The following is a 23,260-nucleotide window of genomic DNA, read 5'->3' as shown; positions in this document are numbered from 1 at the left end:
ACGGAGGTGACACCCCTCCCCACCCATAATGGGGCTTCCCCAATGGGCTCCCTCCCCAGAGTGCCCACCCTTGGCACTGCCACCATGGCACTGCCAGGTCGCCACAGCCCGGGATCACCAGCAGGGTGCCAGAGGGCACTGCCCGGGCCTGTCCGTCACCACTTGGGTGCTTTTCTTACCTGTGCACCCGCCGGCGTGGTCATCACAACTGGTTTCCGTTTTTGAAAGCCAGTAGTTATTCGTGCTGGCGTGACGTCGCAGTGGCTGGGTGGGAAGATACGTTGAGGGCTGAAGTAGCGGCATCAAGCCCGCTAATTATATTCCAATGTATGCAAATCTGGCTCGTGCCCTACCTGGGCATGACCTGATCGCACCATCGGAGTGGGGTGGGAGGGGGGGGGGGGGGGGGGGGGTGCTGGGAAAGATGCTAAACTGGAATATCGCCGCCGCCAATCCCCTTTTTGACCTCTGGTGAGATGTAGCGGCCTAACTGGGAGTTGTGCTTGTGGCTAACTTGGCCGCTAAATCGCAGCCAATATTTCTGCCCGAGATGACCTGCCATCGGCCTGAAACGTTGGACAGATTCATCCGGTCCCGGTGGTCGCAGGAATCGAGCAGTGGGCGGGACGCAAAATATGATGATGGACTGGCTGAAGATCTGTTGGCATTGGCCTTCATGTTCCGTTCCCGCAACAGGCAGGATGGGAACATCCCGCCTGTTAACTCCCCATCTCTCCAAAGGTGCTGCCTGACCACCTGAGAACGCCCACACATTTTTGTTTCTTGCACTCTTTCCCCATTTTTCACTGTCCGTTTGAAGAACCCATCCAGAGTCACTGTGGAATCCGCAGCCACCACCGTTCCAGGCCAAGCATTTCAGATGATAACAGCCCACCACATGTTGTGTGGACGGGCTGAGGCCTGATGGTTTCCAACAACAATGAGAATCGTGGTTAAAACATATCACAAGAGATATGAGTGAGATGCCCAACACACAGATTAACATATTGAATGACCACGCATGTTGGGAACGCTTGCATTCGTATAACACCTTTCATGACCTCAGGACCTCGGACCAACCCTTCGCAAATTTCAGCCAGTGAAGAACCTTTGAAGTAAAAAGGGAAAATGCTGGAAAAACGCAGCAGGCCTGGCGGGATCCATTGTTTCACTGTTGCAGTGAGGAGGAAATACGGCAAAGAATCTGGAAAGGAAATTGATGTGTTGGGTACTCTGGATCTGTGGAGACTGGGTTTACCTCAGCAGTAACACATACAGGCTACCAACACTTGAAATAGTACAACACTATTTTATTAAGCTAGGAACTGTTGAACATACTTTCACTGTGGGTCGACACCTATGTTAGATTAAACTGAAGACCTATGCCTATCCTGACCAGTCTATACTATCAGCACATGGTGAAGATCTGTGCTACAAGCTGTGAGCTCTGTACTTCTCAGAGGCTGCATCCCGAATGAGCGGGAAAACTAGTGCCCTCTGGCTTTAGAGTGAGCTTGCTCTAACTGGTGATTGGCTGCTGTGTTGTGTGTGTTGATTGGTCTTGCAGTGTGTCAGTCAGTGTGTGTCTGTGCCATTATATACTAATGTGTATATTATGACAGAAAAATAGGCTTGCCTCTTTTCCTGACCACAGTATATCTCAATGTGTTTTACAGGCGGTGAAAGGTTTGCCGAAGTGTAGTCGCTGTAAGGAATGTTGCAGCTGGTCTCTACACAGGAACTCCCATAAACAGCAACGTGATAAAGACCAGGGGCGGGATTCTCCGAGCAGCGATGCCGGAATCACGATTCCCGATCTGGCAGAGTATTGGCCGTCAGCCGAAAATTGAGGCCGGCGTCTCGGTGCCCAATGGAACGCCTCATTGGCGGCGTGGATGCGTCCCACGTCCCACGCTGGCATGGGTGTGCAAATCGTACAGTAACGGGCTTTCGCGTATCATCAACGGGCTCGACCCTGGTAGCCTCCTGCCTCCCACGATGCTCCTCCTCCGCCAGGCGTAAGTGACGCCTACGCGGTTCACCTGTCGTATCTAAAAACGGGAACAGGGCACGGTGGCTGCTGAGGGACAGAGAGGAGGTAAGAGGAGTTTCCAAAGGCGCAGCCGTGGGCTGCCAGTTGTGCTGCTGTCTGGGGGTGGTGGCAAGGACTGGGCCGTTGGTCTAGGGTTCCCGCTGGGACCTGGATGGCTGGGCACGGACCACCATAGCCGCAGCCTGCAAGGCAGCCATCTGACTGCACACGCTGCCGACTGCCCACTATGACCCGTAAATGTGCGGATAACCACCAGCTGTATGGGTGTCCCCCAGGTCACCCCCAGAACCTCAGGAACAGGACGCACATGGCCCTTGGCAGCCAGTGTGGCACCAGGTGTAGGAACCCCCCCCAATGCATCCATCCAAGGCCCTCGCTGCCCCACTGCAGGGAGGGGAACGATGGGCGGAGGAGTGAAGAGCGCAGCACGTACAGCAGATACATGTACCCTGGCCTGTGCCACCCTCCCTGGCACATTACCCCATCCCACCACTGGCACCATCAGCCAGCCCACCTCGCAGGAACACTGGCCCTGCACCTAGCCCCGCCTGCTCACTGTGCCCTGCTCTCATCCATCCTGCCCCTTGGACAGGTAGGCACAACAGAGCATGCACGGCACATGACAGGGGTTCAGAGTATAAAGCTGGCAGGGGTGGATGATGGGGAGGAGGCACCCCAGGTGACAGGAAACGGTGGGGCCAGGGGCGTGGTGCGGGGGAAGAGTGTCGGTGGGACTGGCTGGGGGGGGGTTAGCTAGGACCGGAAAACGGGAAGGGGACATGTGGGGGCAGGAGCAAGAGTACAGACTAGGGGCACCGCGTAGCCCATAGGGCCAGGTTGGGCATGGGAGTACTCACCATGCTAACATGTCTGCCCTGTACCTCCTGCAGAAAATGGAGTTGGGTGGTTGGCATCTGTCTAGCTGCCGCTGCCCTGGGGGATGCTCTGAGGCTGTAGGAGAAGGAGCTGCTCGGGGAGGACCTGGCAGAACAGGAGCCTTCACAGAGGAGCAGGAGCCAGCCGTTGACGATGGAGAGCCAGCCGCCCAACAGGCCGAGGAGAAGATGGGAAGGAGGCAGCGCATCAGGCCGCGTGTGTCCCGGTAGCGTCTGTCCCTCGAGGATCTGCTGAGCCGAGCGTGTTGCCGACGACAGTGGCTGAGCGGGGAGACCGTGCCACATCTCTGCCAGGTCCTGCCACACCTGGAACCGGGGGGGGGGGTGGTGGATGGGGACGGGGGGGGGGGGGGAATGCCCTGTATGCCAGGCAGAACAATGCATTACCTTCGACGTGGACCGAGCCCAGCAGGTCGCCCAGGCAGTGAAATTAGCCGCCATTGCCGGCCTGCCCCAGGTCGAGCGGGTGATCGATGGGTTGCATGTCCCCCTATGGGCACCGCGCATGAGGGGATGTCTTTCATCAATTCGAAGCAGCACGGTAGCATAGTGGTTAGCACAGTTGCTTCACAGCTGCAGGTTCCCAGGTTCGATTCCCGGGTCACTGTCTGTGCGGAGTTTGCACGTTTTCCCCGTGTCTGCGTGGGTTTCCTCCGGGAGCTCCAGTTTCCTCCCACAGTCCAAAGATGTGCAGGTTAGGTGGATTGGCCGTGCTAAATTGCCCTTAGTGTCCAAAAAGGTTAGATGGGGTTACTGGGTTATGGGGATAAAGGGGATAGGGTGGAGGCATGGGGCTTAAGTGGGGTACTCTTTCCAAGGGCCAGTGCGGACTCGATGGGCTGAGTCGCCTCCTTCTGCACTGTAAATTCTATGAATAGGAAGGGATTACATTGCCTGAATGTGCAGCTGGTGTGTGACGTGGTCTACGCCTTTTGCACAACATTTTTCTCCTGGTGACTTGTTAATGCTTGATACCTGTGAGGTGCTTTCCCGGATGAAGGGTTGAGTTCTGGGTGACATGGACTATTTGTTGCGATCGTGGCTGATGACACCTATCCGGAGGCCTCAGGCCGTTGCAGAGATCCACTTCAACGACAACCATGCAGCGACCAGGGCCATCATCGAGCAGTGCATCAACGTGATGATGATGCGTTTCAGGTGCCTGGACCATTCTTGAGGGGCCCTCCCTCCCAGCCTTGTCGAGGCCTTCCACATTGTGGTGGCCTGCTGTTTCCTCCACAACATTGCACTGCAGAGGGGCAACAAGCTGGAGGAGGAGGTGGAGGAACGTCATCCCTCATCCGGCGAGGAGGATGCGCAGCAGGGCCAGGATTAGCAGGCCATGGGGCCCAGGCAGGAAATGGGCCGGGCAAGCACAAGTGGCCTCACAACGTGTGCTCCAGGGCTGCCCCGGATGGGACAACCTGATTGCCTCCAGGTTTGCCGACTTGGAGACCTGACCAACAACAGCCCAACCGACCCCGCCCCACACCCCTCCACGGGCAACCCCCACCCCGCCCTGGGTCGGCAGCACCAGCGGGTCTGGTCCATGGGGTGGAGGATAATGACGACCCGTTCCGCAATGAGCCCTTGTGCTCCGCAATTTTTGAGAATGTCTGACTCCCGCCCCAGCGCCATCTCCCACTGTCCGCCCGAGTGATCCCTGCATTCGTGTCCGCCATTCTATCACATGGACCCACAATCCTTAGATGGGGGTGTGGCTGGGGTCTGGAGCAGGGGCTGAGGCACCCCCAACTGCCCTGCGGGTCCTAGCCTGTGCCTGCCTCCAACACCCGTACCCCACCTCACTGGCCTCCTACCACACCCCCTCCTCCCAACACCGCACCTCCCTCCACCCCCACACCCAACCGACACACCCTTTGCACCCAACCCACAGCATGCCTCACACGCTGCAGGCAGAAGGCCGTGGCAGTCCGGAACCTAGGTGAAAATGTGTTTATTGGTGACAGTGCTCTGTACAATAAATGTGCCCTGGCCCCTAACGCTATCCTATGTGCTACACCCGTGCCAATGTAACTAGGGCAGCAGGGTAGCATCGATGGCAGCAGGGTAGCATGGTGGTTAGCATAAATGCTTCACAGCTCCAGGGTCCCAGGTTCGATTCCCGGCTGGGTCACTGTCTGTGTGGAGTCTGCACGTCATCCCCCTGTGTGCGTGGGTTTCCTCCGGGTGCTCCGGTTTCCTCCCACAGTCCAAAGATGTGCGGGTTAGGTGGATTGGCCATGCTAAATTGCCCGTAGTGTCCTAATAAAAAAAGTAAGGTTAAGGGGGGTTTGTTGGGTTACGGGTATAGGGTGGATACGTAGGTTTGAGTAGGGTGATCATGGCTCGGCACAACATTGAGGGCCGAAGGGCCTGTTCTGTGCTGTACTGTTCTATGTTCTATGTTCTAGTGTCTAACTTTCTAACCTTATGTGTCTTAACTAGGTGGTCCCCCAGGCGGTACATCAGAAGTGGAGGTGGGCTGCTGCGTATCTCGCCCTGTGACCTGGGCCCCTTTTAATGGCTGGCCTCTGGAGTGACCGGGACGGATGGGCCTGTCGGTCTTCCGGGTATATGAATGGCATGGTGCCACCCTGTTCTGGTTATCCGAGGGTATGGGATGACAGGATTCCCTCTGGGTTCCTGGGCCTGCCCCCCTGTCCCCGTCCCCCCATCACCCCCGACCATTCAGCAATTTTACGCTGGGGCGGGCAAGGCCTTGGGCGATACGCCCGCACATGCCCCCATTGAGGCCACCATGGGGCCAATTATTGGCCACTTGAGGGCCATTTCCTACCCAGCCTCAAATTTTGGGCTGGTGGGGGGAATGGAAGATGCATGGGGAAGGCATAAAATCTAAAATGTTTTATGGGCAGCATGGTGGCGCAGTGGGTTAGCACTGCTGCCTCAGGGCGCCGAGGTCCCAGGTTCGATCCCGGTTCTGGGTCACTGTCTGTGTGGTGTTTGCACATTCCCTCCCGTGTTTACGTGGGTTTCGCCCCCACAACCCAAAGATGTGTAGGCTCGTTGGATTGGCCGCGCTAAATTGGCCCTTAATTCGAAAAAATTAAGGGCGAAATTCTCCACCCCCCACGACGGGTGGGAGAATAGCGGGAGGGCCTTCCCGACTTTTTTGACGCCCTCCCGCTATTCTCCCCCCCCCCCCGCCGAAATCCCGACAAGAATCGCTGCCGCCGTTTTTTTACGGCCGGCAGCGATTCTCAGCTGTTAGAAGGGCCGAAGTCCCAGCCCTTTACGACCTTTTTACGAACGGCAAACACACCTGGTCCTGCCGTTCGTAAAAACGTCGTGACAAACTCGCAAAAAATAACCATGGCACCGATTGGCACGGCAGTACCACGGCCGTGCCAAGGGTGCCATGGGCCCGCGATCGGTGGGCACCGATCGCGGGCAGCGGGCCCGATGCCCGCGCACTATTTGTCCTTCCGCCGCCCCGCAGTATCAATACGCGGGGCGGCTGAGGGGCAACCCGGCCCGCGCATGCGCGGGTTTCGCGCAAAAACGCGATGACGTCACCCGCGCATGCGCGGGTGGAGTCTTCCCACCTGCGCATGCGCGGCTGACGTCATATGACGCGTCAGCCGGCGCTAACTCCGGCAAGCGGGTTTAACGATTTTCGTTAAGCCCGTCATGCCGGAGCCTACGGCGTCGGGCTGCTAGCCCCGACGGGGGACCAGAATCGGTCCCCGTCGGGAAGGGGCGCGCTGCCGTAAAACCCGGGCGGGTTTTACGGCAGTTTTACGATTTCTCCCGTTTTGGGAGAATTTCGCCCTAATTGTGTACTCTAAATTTAAAAAAAGTAAAATCTAAAAAGTTTGATCTTGGGAAGGAGGGTGCCCCCTTCTGAAGTCAGCCGCTGCCACTCCGGTGACTGAACACCGGTGACTCAGAGGCAAGGGTGCCCCCCACTGGGTCACAGCTGACACTGCAAGACCAGTGGGATAACGACCAGGTAGTCTGGGGTAGAAATACATTCATTCGCAAGCGGCTATCTGCGTGATCCTCATGGTATTCTTCAATGATGTAACGAAAGAACTTGAAGCCTGTGCACCACTGTGAGAATTCCTTCTCCCCTCTTTCAGATGCAATATTAAGCGAGTGCAGGCGAGCTTTTATTCTTCCTTCCTGCGATGTGGGGTCACTGACAAGGTCAGCACTTGTTGTCAATCTCTAATGGCCCTTGAACTGAATGCCTTGCTCAACCATTTATCGTGGGTCTGGAGTCACATATAGGCCAGACCAGATATGGACAGGAGATTTCCTTCTCTAAAGGGCATCGGATTATTATTTTTTTAATGACAATCGATGATAATTTCCTCGCCACAATTGCTGAGGCTATCTTTCAATTTCAGATTTCATTAATTGCCTGATCTGTTGCTTTGGTGCGAATTGAACCAGTGTCCTCACAACAGCCTTTCGATTATTAGCCCACTGACAGTACCACTGTACCCCTCCCATTTCTCCTGGGTACCCTGACCAATATTGATCCCTCAACCAATATCAGTGCAAAAACAAATTCTGTGCTCATTATTACATAGATTCCATAGAATTTACAGTGCAGAAGGAGGCCATTCGGCCCATCGAGTCTGCACGGGCTCCTGGAAAGAGCACCCTACCCAAGGTTAACACCTCCACCCCATCCCCATAACCCAGTAACCCCACCCAACGCTAAGGGCAATTTTGGACACTAAGGGAAATTTATCATGGCCAATCCACCTGACCCTCACATCTTTGGACTGTGGGAGGAAACCGGAGCACCCGGAGGAAACCCACCCACGAGGATGTACAGAGTCCGCACAGACAGTGACCCAAGCCGGAATCGAACCTGGGACCCTGGAGCTGTGAAGCGATTGTGCTATCCACAATGCTACCGTGCTGCACATTGTGTTGTTTGTGGGAGCTTGCTGTGCACAAATTGGCTGCAGACTTTCCTGCACTACAACAGTGGTAACGCTTCAAACAGGTTCTCACTTGACTGTCAAGCACATTGCAACATCCTGAGGTGATGAAAGGCGCTATGCAAATGCAGGATTTTCCATTCTGAGCTCTAGATTGCAAATCTTATACTACCTATTTGAACCGTCAACGTTGCGAACAATTGGGTGCGGGCTCAACGCGTCGCTGGCTCTCTGTGGTAGCCCTGGTAACTCACAGTGATCGGGGAGGACGACATCAGAACGGCGAAATTGGTCAGATGATTGCATCGACAGGTGGTGTGTGTGACATTGAAGCCGACCGTCTTGCACCCTTCCGTCGCCCACTCTCCCTCCATGCTGAGCGTGGAGTAATTCCAAAACACACAGATAGTTTTCCACTTCTCCAGAGGCTGTAACCGAATGGGAATGAAAAGGGACGGAATGATGTTCAACGCAATGGACGTGTGCCAATGATTAGCGCATTCCTGTGTGTAATATCATGCCAAGCAAGAGAATGAAAACTCATCGATACGAAAATTACAATCTGTTTCGAAGAATTGTTATGGGAAAGTTATTTAACAAATAAACTAGTACCAGCAATCGGAAATCCCCACTAAAACCTACTGGAGTACAACATTTATGAAGCAACTTCTCTTCTTTAAGAATTAAATATTTATCAGTTAAATTATTTAGCCAGTTGGTATTTATTCAATATTCTGTTAAATTCTAGCTACTTGAATAATAAAATATCGAGATTAATGGGGATATTAAATCGGAAGGGAATGGGCTTTGTTCAAGGATGGTAGATAGGACCGGCTTGTTCTTCCCATTTGTTCTTCCCACTTGCTTCCCCACAGCGATTGAACCTTCTCTCCCAGCCTGAGGCAGAGGCCAGCACGGACTGTGAGCCAAAGGTTTCCGGTGTGGCTGTGAACTTAATCCACCACACTCAATGGGAAAAGAGTTTAAAAGTCACTCATGCTCTTCGATTTGATTTTGGAGGTATCATTGTTTTACAAGCTGGAAAGGGACCTGACAATTAGATCTCACTCGATACACATGGGGGTCCTCCATCCAGGTATCCCAGTACAAGGGCGGGGGGCGGGGGGGTCACTAGAAAACACATGGAAATAATTCATTCAGATCTCTTTGAATGCTGTCAGCCTTCAGAACGCATGTGGTCGCCCAGAAGGGGGAAACAAAAACAGGGAAATAAGAAGGCTGGTCCAAACTGGTCTTCTCTACCTTAAAATGGAACACCAGTAAAAATTGGGAAGTGAGAATGTTATTTTCCTATTGGGCAGTCGCCATTGGTATTTTGATCCACAGCCCCACCTCCAGCTAACTTTAGTGTGGAGACACATTAATCGTATCTCCGTTGCACGTGCCGGCACTGACCTCGAGATGCTTCAGAGTGAATGTTACGTGATCCATGAGGTACAGAGTCGGAGGGTCGACTTTGATAGCTGCTGCGATAATGGGCGAGTTCACAATGTAGTCCTCTTGCATTGCCTTCCCATTGAGCCCCCTCCCCTGCGAGCTATTGGAGGCTGTGAGTAGGGGGCCGACACTATCGTACTGCAGGAAAATGACTGTGAGAGTTCCTAATGGCAGGCAGAAAAACATTTTTGATAGATATTACTGGCAAGCCGGAACAAGGAAGCCACACGAATCACAGATCCTTCAAAGGGCTGTTACCTACCATTAGAGCTGGCCGTCTCGGTCATCCGCTGAGAAATACTTATGTGATTCCCATCCAAGTTTGCATGAGGATGTGGGTGCTTATCGTGGCTTAAATCAAAAGCATATAGTTTAAGGGCTGTGAAAGCATAAGAATATATATATTATTAATAAGTCATGAATTGTCAGCCCTGTCTGTTCAGACACTTCTAAATATAAACACAGACTGTACACCTGTCAGTAAAATGGAGCAAGGCCTGTAAATAATTCACAGGAAGAATCCAGAGCACGATTCTGAATTTAAACAGAAATATTTTCAGCCCAATAGTACGGAAGCTAGCGCTAGTTACGTGCGTTTTGCATTTCCTAGCAGCATAGCTGTCAGCTTGTCTCAGTTGCTAACACTTCAATGCATTATCAAGATGGCCTACATATAACCATGGCCCACATCTATCCCATCTCGTCTACTCCTTCTAATTGTTGGAATCCTCATCTATGCCTTGTCACCTCCAGCTTGGCTTTTCCCGAGTTCTCCACTCCATTTTGCCTGCAGCTTCTTGAATGTTTTTTGGTGTCCTTATCTGAGGAAGGATGTTGTTACTATGAAGGGAGGTGCAGCGAAGGCTTACCAGGCTGATTCCTGGGATGGCGGGATTATTATATGAGGACAGACTAAATTGGTATATTGAATGGAGTTGAGAGGAGTGAAGAGGGATCTCACAGAAATTTACAAAATCCGAACAGGGGGCGAAATTCTCCGGCCCCCAGCAGGGTCGGAGAATCGCCTGGGGCCGCCGAAAATCCCGCCCCCGCCGTGGCAGAGATTCTCCGCCACCCGGGAAGTGGCAGTGGCGGGAATCTCGCCACTCCGATCGGCGAGGCCCCTGCGGCGATTCTCCGGCCCGCGATGGGCCGAAGTCCCGCCGCTGGGAGGCCTCTCCCGCCGCCGAGGTTTGAACCACCTCTGGTGGCCAGTGCCCTGGGTGCACTCTTTCTCCTCCGCGGCTGCCACGGCCTCCGCCATGGCGGAAGCGGAAGAGAAACCCACATTGCGCATGCGCCGGTGGTGACGTCAGCAGCAGCTGGCTGCTGACGTCACCGCCGGCGCATGTGCCGACCGGCGAAAGCCTTTCGGCCAGCCCCGCTGCCGGGGGCGCCGGTTTTTTGCGCCAGTCTTCTGGTTCCAACTGCTCCGGCGCGGGGCTAGCCCCCAAAGGTGCGGAGAATTCCCCACCTTTGGGGAGGCCCGACCCCGGAGTGGTTGGCGCCACTCCCCTACGCCGGGACCCCCCGTCACGCCGGGTAGGGGAGAATCCCGCCCAGGATTAGACAGGGTAGATTCAGAAAGAATGTTCCCGATGGTGGGGGAGTCCAGAACTAGGGGCCATAGTTTGAGGATAAGGGGGTAAACCGTTTAGAATTGAGATGAGGTGAAATGTCTTCACCCAGAGCGCGGTGAATCAGTGGAATTCGTTACCACAGAAAGTAGAACATAGAGCATTACAGCGCAGTACAGGCCCTTCGGCCCTCGATGTTGCGCCGACCTGTGAAACCCCGCTAAAGCCCATCTACACTATTCCCTTATCGTCCATATGCCTATCCAATGACCATTTGAATGCGTTTAGTGTTGGCGAGTCCACTACTGTTGCAGGCAGGGCATTCCACGCCCTTACTACTTTCTGAGCAAAAAACCTACCTCTGACATCTGTCCTATATCTATCTCCCCTCAATTTAAAGCTATGTCCCCTCGTAGTTGAGGTCAAAATGTATAATTTCAAGAAGGAATTAGATATAGCTCTTGGGGCTAATGGGATCAAGGGATAAGGGTCAGGATCAGGGTATTGAACTCAATGATCAGCTGTGATCACAATGAATGGCGGAGCAGGCTCGAAGGGCCAAATGGCCTCCTCCAGCTTATATTTTCTATGTTTCTATGTATGTCTATTGTTCCTGTGTGACTGTGCCAGTATGGCTGCCTGCCTCCGATTTTTTAGGACCACGCCCACAAAGCAATAAACAACTCAAGAAGTGACTTGATTTGGAATATATCTTTGCATCAATGTAAGACTTTGACCTTACGGAAAGAGGAGACTAACTTATAGATTCATTGATGTTGACAGCACAGAATGAGGCCATTTGGCCCATTGTGTCCACGCCAGCCAACAAATATCTGACTGCACCAATCCCATTTGCCAGCTTGGCCCATAGTCTTCGCTACAAATAGCTTTGAAATGTGGATTCGGAGGAGAATTAAAAGGATCAGCCAAATAAAAAAGTAACAAATGATGAAATGCTGAGGAGTGGAAACGTACAATGAAATTTGCTACACCGAAGTAATAATAATAATGATCTTTATTGTCATAAGTATGTTTACATTGCAATGAAGTTACTGTGAAAAGCCCCTAGGAGCAAATAGAGAGACTGGATAGGGCACAGCTTAAGAGGAAATATATCAGTTTGAGATGTTATAGAGTTAAGATTTCAAGGAAAGGGGGCAGCACGGTGGCATAATGGTTAGCACTGCTGTCCCACGGTGACGGGTTCCAGGTTCAATCCCGGCTCTGGGTCACTGTCTGTGTGAAGTTTGCACATTCTCCCCGTATTTGCGTGGGTTTCACCCCCCACAACCCAAAGATGTGCAGGGTAGGTGGGTTGGCCACGCTCAATTGCCCCTGAATTGGAAAAAATGAATTGGGGACTCTTAATTTTATTAAAAAAAAGATTTCAAGGAAAAGAGAATAGAAGGTAGAAGCATAGAAAAGTTACAGCACAGAAGGGAGGCCACCTTGTCCACGCTGGCTCAAAGACACCCAGGTGCCCTTTCTAATCCCATCTTCGTACCCATAGCTCTGCAGCCTACAGCACTTAAAGTGCAGATTCAGTTACTTTTTAGAAGAGTTTAGGGTCTCTGTCTCCACCACCAACTCTAGAAGCGAATTCCAGACACTCACCAGCCTCTGCGGAAAAATGTTTTTCCTCATGTCCCCTCTAACAGGTTCCTCTTGCCCCTCACAATTCTGTACACCTCAATGATGTCACTCCTCAGCTTTCCCTGTTCCAAGGAAATCAACCCCAACCTCTTCACTCTCTCGTTTTAGCCACAATTCTCCAGCCCTGGCAACATTCTAATAAATCTCTCTGAACTCTCTCCAGAGGGATTACATCCTTTCTGTAATGTGGTGACCAGAATGCACCTCACCAATGTGGCCTCACCAATGTCTAATACGGTTCCATCATTATATCACTACTTTTTTATTCTATACCTGTGCCAATGAAGGAGAGCATTCCAAAAGCCTTCTTTATGACCTTATCTACCTGTACTGGTATCATTAGGGACCTGCACACTTCCATGCCAAGATCTCTCACTCCATCTACCCCTCTCAGTATATTCCTGTTATTGTGCATTCCTTTTTACTGTTTGACCTCCCAAAATCCATTACCTCACACTTATCAAAGTTGAACTCCATCTTCCACTTTCCTGCCGATTCTACCAGCCCATCTATATCATTCTGGAACTTACAGCTATCTTCTACACTGTCCTCTACGCTATCCACTACCCGGCCAATTTTTGTGTCATCTGCAAATGTCCCAATTGTGCCCCCCACATTCAAGTCCAAATTGTTAATGTATAAAACGAATAGCAGGGGTCCCAATACTGAGCCCTGTGGAACACCGCTTAAAATGGCTTTCCATTCACAAGCGTAGCCGTCGACCATCACTCTTTGTTTCCTGTTACTAAACCAACTTGCCCATTTGCCACATCACCCTGTATCCCATGTGCTTTTATTTTTTTGGCCAGTCTGCCATGTGTGACCTTGTCAAATGCCTTACTTAGATCCATGTAGACAACATCCACTGCGCTACCCTTATGGATCCTTCTTGTCACTTCCTCAAAAAATTCTATCACATTTGTAAGGCATGACCTTCCCTTCAGAAAGCCATGCTGACTTTCCTTGACTAGGCCATACCTTTCTAAATGCCAGTTTATCTGATCCCTCAGGAGTGATTATAATAATTTGCCCACCACTGGAGTAAGACTAACAATATAATTGTTTGCCATTTCCTTCATACACCTCTTAAACAATGGAACTGCATTTGCATTCCTTCAGTCCTCGCGCACCTCCCCTATGTCCAGTGAAGATTGGAAAATGATCCTCAGAGCATGTACCATTTCCTCCCTGACCTCCTTCAATATCCTAGGAAACAATTCATCCGGCCCTGGTGACTTAACCACTTTCAAGGATTTCAACACCCCCAACACTTTCTCTCTCATTATGGTTATTTTATCCAATATTTCACACTGCCCCTCTTGGATTGCTATACCCACATCATCCTGTTCCTTTGTGAATACAGAGACAGCAAAATCGTTTAAAACTCTTCCGGTGTCCTCTGCATCTTCACACAAGTTCCCTTGTTCATCTCTGATAGGTTCCACTTTTTCGTTAACTATCTTTTTGCTCTTTATATACTGGCAAAACACCTCAGGACTTTCCTTAAACTTGCTTGCTAATATTATTTCATGCCTTCTCTTTGGTTTCCTTTTTTAACTTGATCTCTGTACTTTCGCTCTGCCTCTAAGCTAACTGCATTATTAAGCTTTTTGTGACTATCATCGACTTTTTTTTTCTCTTTTACCTTCCCCTGTATTTTTCTAGACAACTATGGGGGTCTAGATTTGGCCATTCTTATTTTTGGAGGGGACATGTTTGCTTTGTACCCTCAGGATCTCACTTCTAAGTGTTTCCCCCTGTTTTACCACTGATTTATCCTTTTACAGTCCTCTCCAGTCCACCTCAGCCAAATCACTTCTCAGTTTTTTAACATTTGCCGTCCCCCCCCACCCCCCCAGCTTAAAATTTTTACTCCTGATGTATCTCTGTCCTTTTCCATAATAACACTAAATCCAACTAAATTCTGGTCACTCTCCCCGAAATGGTCACCCACTGTCACTTCACCCACTTGCCCATCTTTATTTCCCAAGACTAAACCCTGATTTGCGACCCCTCATGTTGGGCTTGTCACGCATTGTTTCAAAAGAAATTCCGGAACACAATACATGGATTTTTCACCCTCAATGTCCTTATATTGTTTGAAACTCAGTTGGTATCGGGATAGTTAAAGTCTACTATTATTGCCCTCTTGCTTCCCGTACCAGCCTCCCAGAACAGGCGCCGGAATGTGGCGACTAGGGGCTTTTCACAGTATCTTCATTGAAGCCTACGTGTGATAATAAGCGATTATTATTATTATCACAGGTAGAAATTTGTCTCCATACATCTTCTTCCATGTCCCTCTCACTATTTGGGGGTCTGTAGTCGCATGACTGCCCCTTTTTCATGATGATGAGCATAGAACGTTGGTGTAGCCAACAAAGCCCGCATTCCTTAAATGAATAAAAAAAGAGATTATCAATGTCGGATGGCTTGATAATTGAAGGAAGTTTTGGGCGAATGAAAAGACTGGCACAGGATAGATGTGAAGACAGCTATGTGCCAAGGACCTGATGACCCATGAAGCATTGAGCCAGAATTTACTGGCCTGCCCCATTTCTTCGATTTACTTCCTCACCCTTCAGCTCAAAATCTTTTTTGAGGGACGTGAAAGCTGACAACAGCCTCAGTGAGGGCAGTGGGGCGCCTGGGATCTCGGTGAATTACTGGGCCAATAGTCTACCTCGTCAACTGATGAGGCTTCAGGTTAAAGAAAGAAAATCAGGAGCGGAAGAGTGGTGAATTAGCATCAAATCAGATACGGATAGAAAAATTAAGAGGAAGGGAAAATTGGATCGAGGAGGTGAAAAGAACAGAATATAAGAGCAAGATGTAATTGAAAAATGTAAAATATTAAATTTGAAAAATTTGAGGAATGAATCATTGCCTGTAAGAATGAGACTACAAGAGTTTCAATTGTTCCATTTGTGGACATCCGTGATTATGTGGCAAGAACACAAAGCTCATCATTAAAAGAGTCCCTCCCCTATTAAGTACTGTCCCATAGGGCAGTGGTTAGCACTGTTGCTTCACAGTGCCAGAGGTCCAGGTTCGATTCCCGGCTTGGGTCACTGTCTGTGCGGAGTCTGCACGTTCTCCCCATGTCTGCGTGGGTTTCCTCCGGGTGCTCCGGTTTACGCCCACAGGTCCCGAAAGACGTGCTGTTAGATCATTTGGACATTCTGAATTCCCCCTCCGTGTACCCAAACAGGCGTCGGAATGTGGCGACCCGGAGATTTTCACTGTAACCTCATTGCAGTGTTAATGTAAGCCTACTTGTGACAGTAAAGATTATTCTTATTATTAACTTTCGGTGACATGTTTATTTTGTAGCAAATTGCTTCACACTCGTGGGCAGGGCAGCTTCCAGCTTTTTGCAAGGCTAATGGTGGGGCTGTGCAAATTTGTGGCGATTCACAGCCTGTGGTCCAATTCTTCCCCACCACAATTATTTTGACACATTAATAATAATTAGGGCATAAAACTTGCTCATTCGCTCAAAAAAATGCAGACTGGGGTGATTTGTTCTTCCTGCACTGTTTGTGTAGGTATCCGATTTCCACTAACTATAGATTTCTTTTTAAACTAGCCTATTCAGTTTATTTCCTGGCAGCTCGGACTGTTTGGGAGTGACTTGAACCATTTTTCTTCATAATTGATTCTTACTATTAGCATAACATTTGCCTTTTCATTGCAGGTAAGCTTCCACTTACAGGGTAGTATTTCCATTTGTCTGTGTAAACCCCTGCATGATCCTCTAGTAATCTGCCTTGCAAGAACTTTCCTTTAACCTGATTAGAATTGTAAAACATCCCAAGTTGCTACACGGGATTTATTACTGGACGAAATGTGACACCGAGTCACATCAGGAGATATTAGGATGGGTGACGAAACGTTGGGCAATGAGGTGAGTTCTAAGGACTGAGATAAATGCCGAGAGGCTGTCAGATTTAGGGAGGGAATCCTAGAGTTTATGGCAAGCTTGTCCAACCTTTTCCCTGGCGGGGGGGGGGGGGGGGGGGGGGGGGGGAGGAGCATGTGTGAGCCTATCAGAAGCAACCGTGGGTGTGTAATGGCCTGTGATTAGGGGAACAGTTTCTTTCAGAATCTCCCGCTGCAACTTTGCAACTTACTGGCAGCTACCATCTTGAAGGCTACAATGCGGGGGGCGTTTGGGGGTGGGGGGGGGGGGGGGGGGGGTTGCATGTCACATCCGCGTTGGACAAGCTTGGCTTAATGCATTGGCAGCTGAAGCCCATGGTGGAGTGAGGGAAATCAGGGGTGGAAGCACGGTAGCACAGTGGTTAGCACAGTTGCTTCACAGCTCCAGGGTCCCAGGCCCGATTCCAAGCTGGGTGACTCTCTGTGTGGAGTCTGCACGTTCTCCCCGTGTCTGCGTGGGTTTCCTCCGGGTGCTCCGGTTTCCACCCACACTCTAAAGGTGGGCAGGGTAGGTGGATTGGCCATGCTAAATTTCCCTTAGTGTCCAAAAAGGTTAGGTGGGGTTACTGCATTGTGGGGATGGGGTGGAGGTGTGGACTTGGGAGAGGTGCTATTTCCGGGGGCCGGTGCAGACTCAATGGGCCGAATGTCCTCCTTTTGCACTGTAAATTCTATGGAATCTATGTAAAAGTGGTCAGAACTGGAGGAGTGGAGAAATCTTGAGGAGGGTGCAGGGTGATGGGTTGTCGGGTTGAAAGAGGTTACATAGGCAGGAATGGTGAGGCCACGGAGGGGCTTGAACACTCTGATAAGAATTATAAAGTCAAACTGTTGTTCAGTCGGGAGCCAACGCAAGTCAGTGCGTTTAGGGGTGATGGGGAATGACTAAATGATTAAATGGATATAGGAGTTTCGAATCTTGGAGCTTGATCCTGAAATAGATCCAGGGCTAGCCTCATTTCAATATCAAAATGAGCCCCACACTCATTCCACGTGGCCACCACGGTCACTTGAATAAAGGCTCCAATTAACGGAGCAACAACCCCAAGGGCAGCACAGGGGGCACAGTGGCTAGCACAGCTGCTTCACGCCGCCGAGCTCCCAGGTTCGATCCCGGCCCTGGGTCACTGTCCGTGTGGAGTTTGCACGTTCACCCCGTGTCTGCGTGGGTTTCACCCCCACAACCCAAAGATGTGCAGGGTAGGTGGATTGGTCATGTTAAATTGCCCCTTAATTGGAAAAAATTAATTGGATACTCTAAATTTATTTTAAAAAACTTAGCAACAGCCCCAATCTCTGTGAGGATTGGATGCATCCCACCGAACTGCCAAATCAGTATTCAGTTCCTAATTTACATCCATCAGCGATGTCCAAAGGAGACCCCAATGGGTCTCAAATCACTTTGCGTTGCGAATTCCATTTACTGCATAGCCAGCAAAACAAACTGTGATGGACAAATTACACTCGAGGTATTCGGTGATTTTCTTTGAGACCTTTTGTTTACTCTGCACAATCTTTAAACCCATATAAAGCAGGGTTTCTGGGGATAAATCTCAATGCAGTACTGAGGGAGTATCCACTGCACTGTCTAATTCAGGTACAGGCTTCCGGATGTAATGTTGTTCTGAGGCTCCGTCTGCCATGTTCTCTCAGATAGATGTAATCAATTCCTTGACACTATTTTGAGGACTGACAGTGGAATCTTCCTGCCGCCCTGGCCTATATTTACCCCGTCAAGCAATGCCACGGAAAGATAGATTTGCTGGCCCTCTACACATTTCTGATTGTGGTGTTTGTGGGGTGCGAATTGGCAGCCTCTCTTCCTGCATTATTTCTCAAGCAAAGTCATTCTTTTGGCGTTTGGGGATATCCTTTGATCATGAAAGGTGCTGCAAAATTGCAAGTCTTTCTTCCTTCCTGCAAAACATTGCTCCAGATCAAAGCACGCTGGAATTTGAAGGAAACACTGAGGCTGCAGTCAACATGAAAAATATTGACACAGAAAAAAAGAGCCAGCAGAGAGTTGAAGCAGTCTTTGAAGGCGACACGGGAACTAAATGTTTATAAAGGAGAAGCCCACATTTACCTAAAATCGCACAACCCCATGGGGAGAATTGATGAAAGAGCAGCACTCCTAGTCTCTCAACTCACCAATATCGCTCTCTTTAAAGACAAGTTCTGTTGCCCTTTTCAAGTGGTGCGAAATGCCAAGTGCCGATGTCTCCACAGTGTGCAGCAGCTTTGTGGCACTTTTCCTCCTGTCGTCTTCTGTGATTTCACTCCACACATCCATTTCGGTTTGTTTTAAAAGATTGTTCACTGTCTTAACCAGCGCCTGGAGTTGGTGTGCACATCAAGACAAACACAATTAGCTGGATTTTCAACATGCGGTATAAAGGGTTGGTTTTCCACTCACCCGGCCCTGTGTTTGTCGGAGGCACGCCATTCCCTGGCGGCGGGATTCTATTCCCGCCGCTTATCAATGGGATTTCCCCTTGAAGCCACCCCACGCCGCCGGGAAACGCACGGGCGGAGATGCGCCGCTGAAAGCAATGAATCGCAATTCCGGCCAAAGACTTCGAAAGTTCAGCACCTGATTGATGCGCTATCAATTGCATACAAAGACTCGAATCGGTACAAGAGAGGCTTTATTACCGTGAGATGTTTATCCTTCGACTGCAGCTGGTAGAATGGCAGCTCAGGAGAACTCATGAATATTTATACTGCTCCCTGTGGGCGGAGCTAGCCGGCAGGGGCTACCAACAAACCTGTAATACAGGTACTGATGTACATCCCCTAATACAGGCACACACATATTTACACAGTGGTGGATCACCACACTGATAAAACAAAAAGAACTGGGTATTTCGAACGACCTACCTTCATGGTGGCATTGGTGATCTCTCGTCTATCAGCTATAGTCTTGTTGATTGTACTTAGTGTCGGGATTGATTGTGAAAGGACTTCAACATATAAAAGCACATCGGTGGCTGATAGGGTTCCAGTGGTGTTTCGAGCAATCTCCTCCAGAATGACCCGTGGTTCCTTTATGTTGCTGATCTGTCAAAAAAAAAACCCCACCAAAACCCAGTTGACTGTATTTGGAATAAATGTAATGTCCACAATATGTCACAACAAGGACTCATAAATCCGACTCCTATTCATTGACTACAGCTCTGCCTTCAACACCATAATCCCAGCCAAGCTCATATCAAAGCTCCAAAACCTAGGATGTGGCTCCTCACTCTGCAACTGGATCCTCAACTTTCTGACCCATAAACCATAATCAGCAAGGATAGTCCATGATAGGCCTCAATACCAGGCTGCGTACTTACAAGGCTGCGTACTTACCCCCCTACTATACTCCCTGTACACATAACTTTTATAGGTGCACCACAGAGACAATCCTATCTGGCTGCATCACAGCCTGGTACGGCAACTGCTCGGCCCAAGACCGAGAGTCGTGAACACAGCCCAGTCCATCATATGAACCCGCCTCCCATCCATTGACTCTGACTAGACCTCCCGCTGTCTTGGGAAAGAGGGCAGCATAATCAAAGCTCCCTCCTACCCAGCTCATTCACTCTTCCAACGTTTTCCATAGGGCAGGACATAGAACATAGAACATACAGTGCAGAAGGAGGCCATTTGGCCCATCGAGTCTGCACCGACCCACTTAAGCCCTCACTTCCACCCTATCCCCATAACCCAATAACCCCTCCTAACCTTTTGGTCACTAAGGGCAATTTAGCGCGGCCAATCCACCTAACCAGCACGTCTTTGAACTGTGGGAGGAAACTGGAGCACCTGCAGGAAACCCACGCAGGCACAAGGAGAACGTGCAGATTCCGCACAGACAGTGGTCCAGCAGGGAATCGAACCTGGGACCCTGGCGCTGTGAAGCCACAGTGCTATCCACTTGTGTTACCGGGTCTGAGAGCACGCACGAACAGATTCAAAAACAGCTTTTTCCCCGCCTACGTGACCCTCGTCTGCACTAATCTGATCTCTTCACACATCGTCTCTACCGTGTAGTACTACACTCCTGTGTCTATGTATTTACATTGTGTATTTTATGTTTGCCCTATTATGTATTTTCTTTTCATATAAGGAATTATCCGTTTGACCACCAAAAAGGAGGGCAGCAGACTCAAGGGAACCCCCAACACCTGGGAGGTTCCCCTCCAAGCCACACACCACCTTGACTTGGAAATATATCGGCGTTCCTTCACTGTCGCTGGGGAAAACCCCTGTAACTCCCGACACCTACACCACGTGGATGGCAGAGGTTCAGAATGTAGCTCACAACCACCTTCCCAAGGACAATGAAGAATAAGCTATAAATGCTGGCCGAGCCAGCGACATCCCATGAACAATTAAATAGGATGTGCAGTAGTCTCAACCCAGAGAGAAGGAATATAATTCCAGTAACACACCGAGCCAATATATTTTTCGCAAGACAGTGATTTTTCCTGTCCGAAATACAAACAACTTGAACCCATAACTACTCTGCAAGTTATTTTATTCAGTGCATCTGAAACCTTTCTCCCTTCATTTTGTTTCACAGCCTTCCTCCCCAGGAGGTGTTGCTGACTCACTTGGTGCCAGGTTAGTCCTCATCCCCGGTGACTATTCCACATATGTGAACCTGGAATAATTTTGGGAAGGTTATTTAACTGCAGTGAGCGCGGGCACAGTGGGGCCAGACACCCGTTACCTGCCCTTTACAGCAGGGATCAAAGCAGGGTGACGTTGGGGGGAGTGATTATCCCTGTGCCACATTCTCCCAAATCTGTGAGCTTCCCCACCTGGAAGGACACGGGAATGGAGATGTGGTAGGATAAATGTGATGCTACTGGACTATTAATCCAAAGACGTGAGGTCAAATCTCACCACAGCAGATAAATCATTTTGGAGTATTGAAATTGATAAGATGAGTAATGATGGCCATAAGAGGAGGTCTTGTGCTGTCGCTCCTTCTGGGCCAGAAGCTCTGTCCTTGAGTCCCATTCTCGGTGGTCAGGAGAAGTGCTTTGTTAACACAGTCAAACTAGCAACCTGCAGATCCTTCCAACACCCAATAATGGCAGGTGGTAAGAACTGGAAAGATGCTTGGTCAGACATGCTTAAGCTCTAGCCTCTTATTTTAGTTAGCAGGAAGAACAAGCCCCATAAAACCAACATAAGTATGTGTCCTAGACATGGAAAATCTTCTAAGTCTAGGTCTAAAATTACCATAAAAGCGCTGGATTGTCATGGAAAACACAACTGGTTCATTAATGTGCTTTAGGGAAAATAATCTGCCATTTTTAACTGATCTGGTCCATTTGTGAACCCTACCCACAAGAATGTGGCTGACTCTTAATTTCCCTCTGAAATAACCAGGCAAGCAACTTGTGTCAAAACGGCTATGGAAAACTGCAACGGTTCAAATAGTGGTTCACCACCAGCTACTCAAGGGCAATTAGAGGCAGGCAATGAATGTTGGTCTTGTCAGTATTATCCATATCCTGTAAATAGTTAGAAGAAGCAACATTATCGCCAGGTCTTTGCTCAGTTTACACACCAGCCTAACTTGGACATGTACCACTGCTCCTTCATCATCATCACTGGGTCAAAGCCCTACCAGGCCTATGGGTGTACCCTCCGCCTGACAGGCTGCAGAGGCGGTGGCATAGTGGTATGGCAACTGAACTAGCAATCCAGAGGCCGATGGATTAATCATAGCAGATGGTGACATTTTGAATTCTATTGACAGTCTAATGATGCTCATTGTTGTAAAAACCCATCTGGTTCACTAATGCCCTTTAGGGAAGCAAAGCTGCCATTCCTACCTGGTGTGGCCTACATGTGACTTCTGACGCACGGTAACGTCGTTGGCAGCACGGTGGCACAGTGGTTAGACCGCTGCCTCACTGCGCCAGGGCCTCAGCTTCAATTCCGGCTTCTGCATGGAATTTGCATTTCCTCCCCGTGTCTGCGTGGGTTTCCTCCGGGGGCTCTGGTTTCCTCCCACAGTCCAAAGAGGTGCAGATTACGTGGATTGACCATGATACATTGCCTCTTAGTGTCCAAGGATGTGCAGGTTAAGTGGGGTTACCTGGGGGTGGGGGGGGGGGGGGGGGGAGAGAAGTGGGGCTAGGTAGGGTGCTCTTTCAGAGGGTTGCTGCAGACTCGATGGGCCGAATGGCCTCCTGCTGCACTGTAGCCATTCTATGATTCAATGGACTGTTAATTGCCCTCTGAAATGGCCGAGCTAGAGCAATTAGGGAGGGACAATAAATGCTGGCCCAGCCAATGCCGCTCATTTCCAATGAATAAAAAAAACCCTGCAGTGATCCAAATAGGCCACCATTTTCTCAAGGGCGCCAAGGGATGGGCAATAAAATGCTGGCCTTGCATTTTAAGAAATGAATTGAAGAAAAAAACACGCATCAGCAAAACCAACCTTTAAAGAACCGAACCATCAGAAAATCTCCTCCAAATGCCTTATCAAAGTTGACGGATGTTTGTCTCGGTCTCAATTTATTACTAAAATATGAGTTTGTTGCAAAATGACAGCAGTTTGCACTTCAGGTCGCTTGACGCACAATCTTATTATAAGGCACAAAGGACCTTGTTTTTATGCATGGCTTTCTTATCTTATTCAAGACGTGGCATTACCTGATGCAAGGTATCATTAATCCTTCCAGAGAGACATTCGTTATTTAAATGGCAGGGCGTCTCTGAAATCTCTGAAATTGCAGCAAAGAAATAAAA

At 49.8% G+C, this 23,260-nt stretch overlaps 1 protein-coding gene across 1 annotated transcript in view; it reads right to left on the bottom strand.

Moving 5' to 3' along the window:
- Nucleotides 1–23,260, bottom strand: part of adgrl4 (adhesion G protein-coupled receptor L4) — a 133,631-nt gene that overhangs the window by 50,051 nt on the left and 60,320 nt on the right. The window contains exons 4-9 of the mRNA XM_038793722.1: nt 23,165–23,235; nt 19,382–19,561; nt 18,653–18,836; nt 9,592–9,708; nt 9,288–9,493; nt 8,126–8,299 (exon numbers count right to left, since the gene is read on the bottom strand). Of these exons, the coding sequence (XP_038649650.1) occupies nt 8,126–8,299; nt 9,288–9,493; nt 9,592–9,708; nt 18,653–18,836; nt 19,382–19,561; nt 23,165–23,235 (932 nt within the window). The remainder of the gene's footprint in view (nt 1–8,125; nt 8,300–9,287; nt 9,494–9,591; nt 9,709–18,652; nt 18,837–19,381; nt 19,562–23,164; nt 23,236–23,260) is intronic.

This window comes from Scyliorhinus canicula, chromosome 4, assembly GCF_902713615.1.
Source record: "Scyliorhinus canicula chromosome 4, sScyCan1.1, whole genome shotgun sequence".
NCBI lineage: Eukaryota > Metazoa > Chordata > Chondrichthyes > Carcharhiniformes > Scyliorhinidae > Scyliorhinus > Scyliorhinus canicula.
This window is presented reverse-complemented; position numbering and strand designations above follow the sequence as displayed.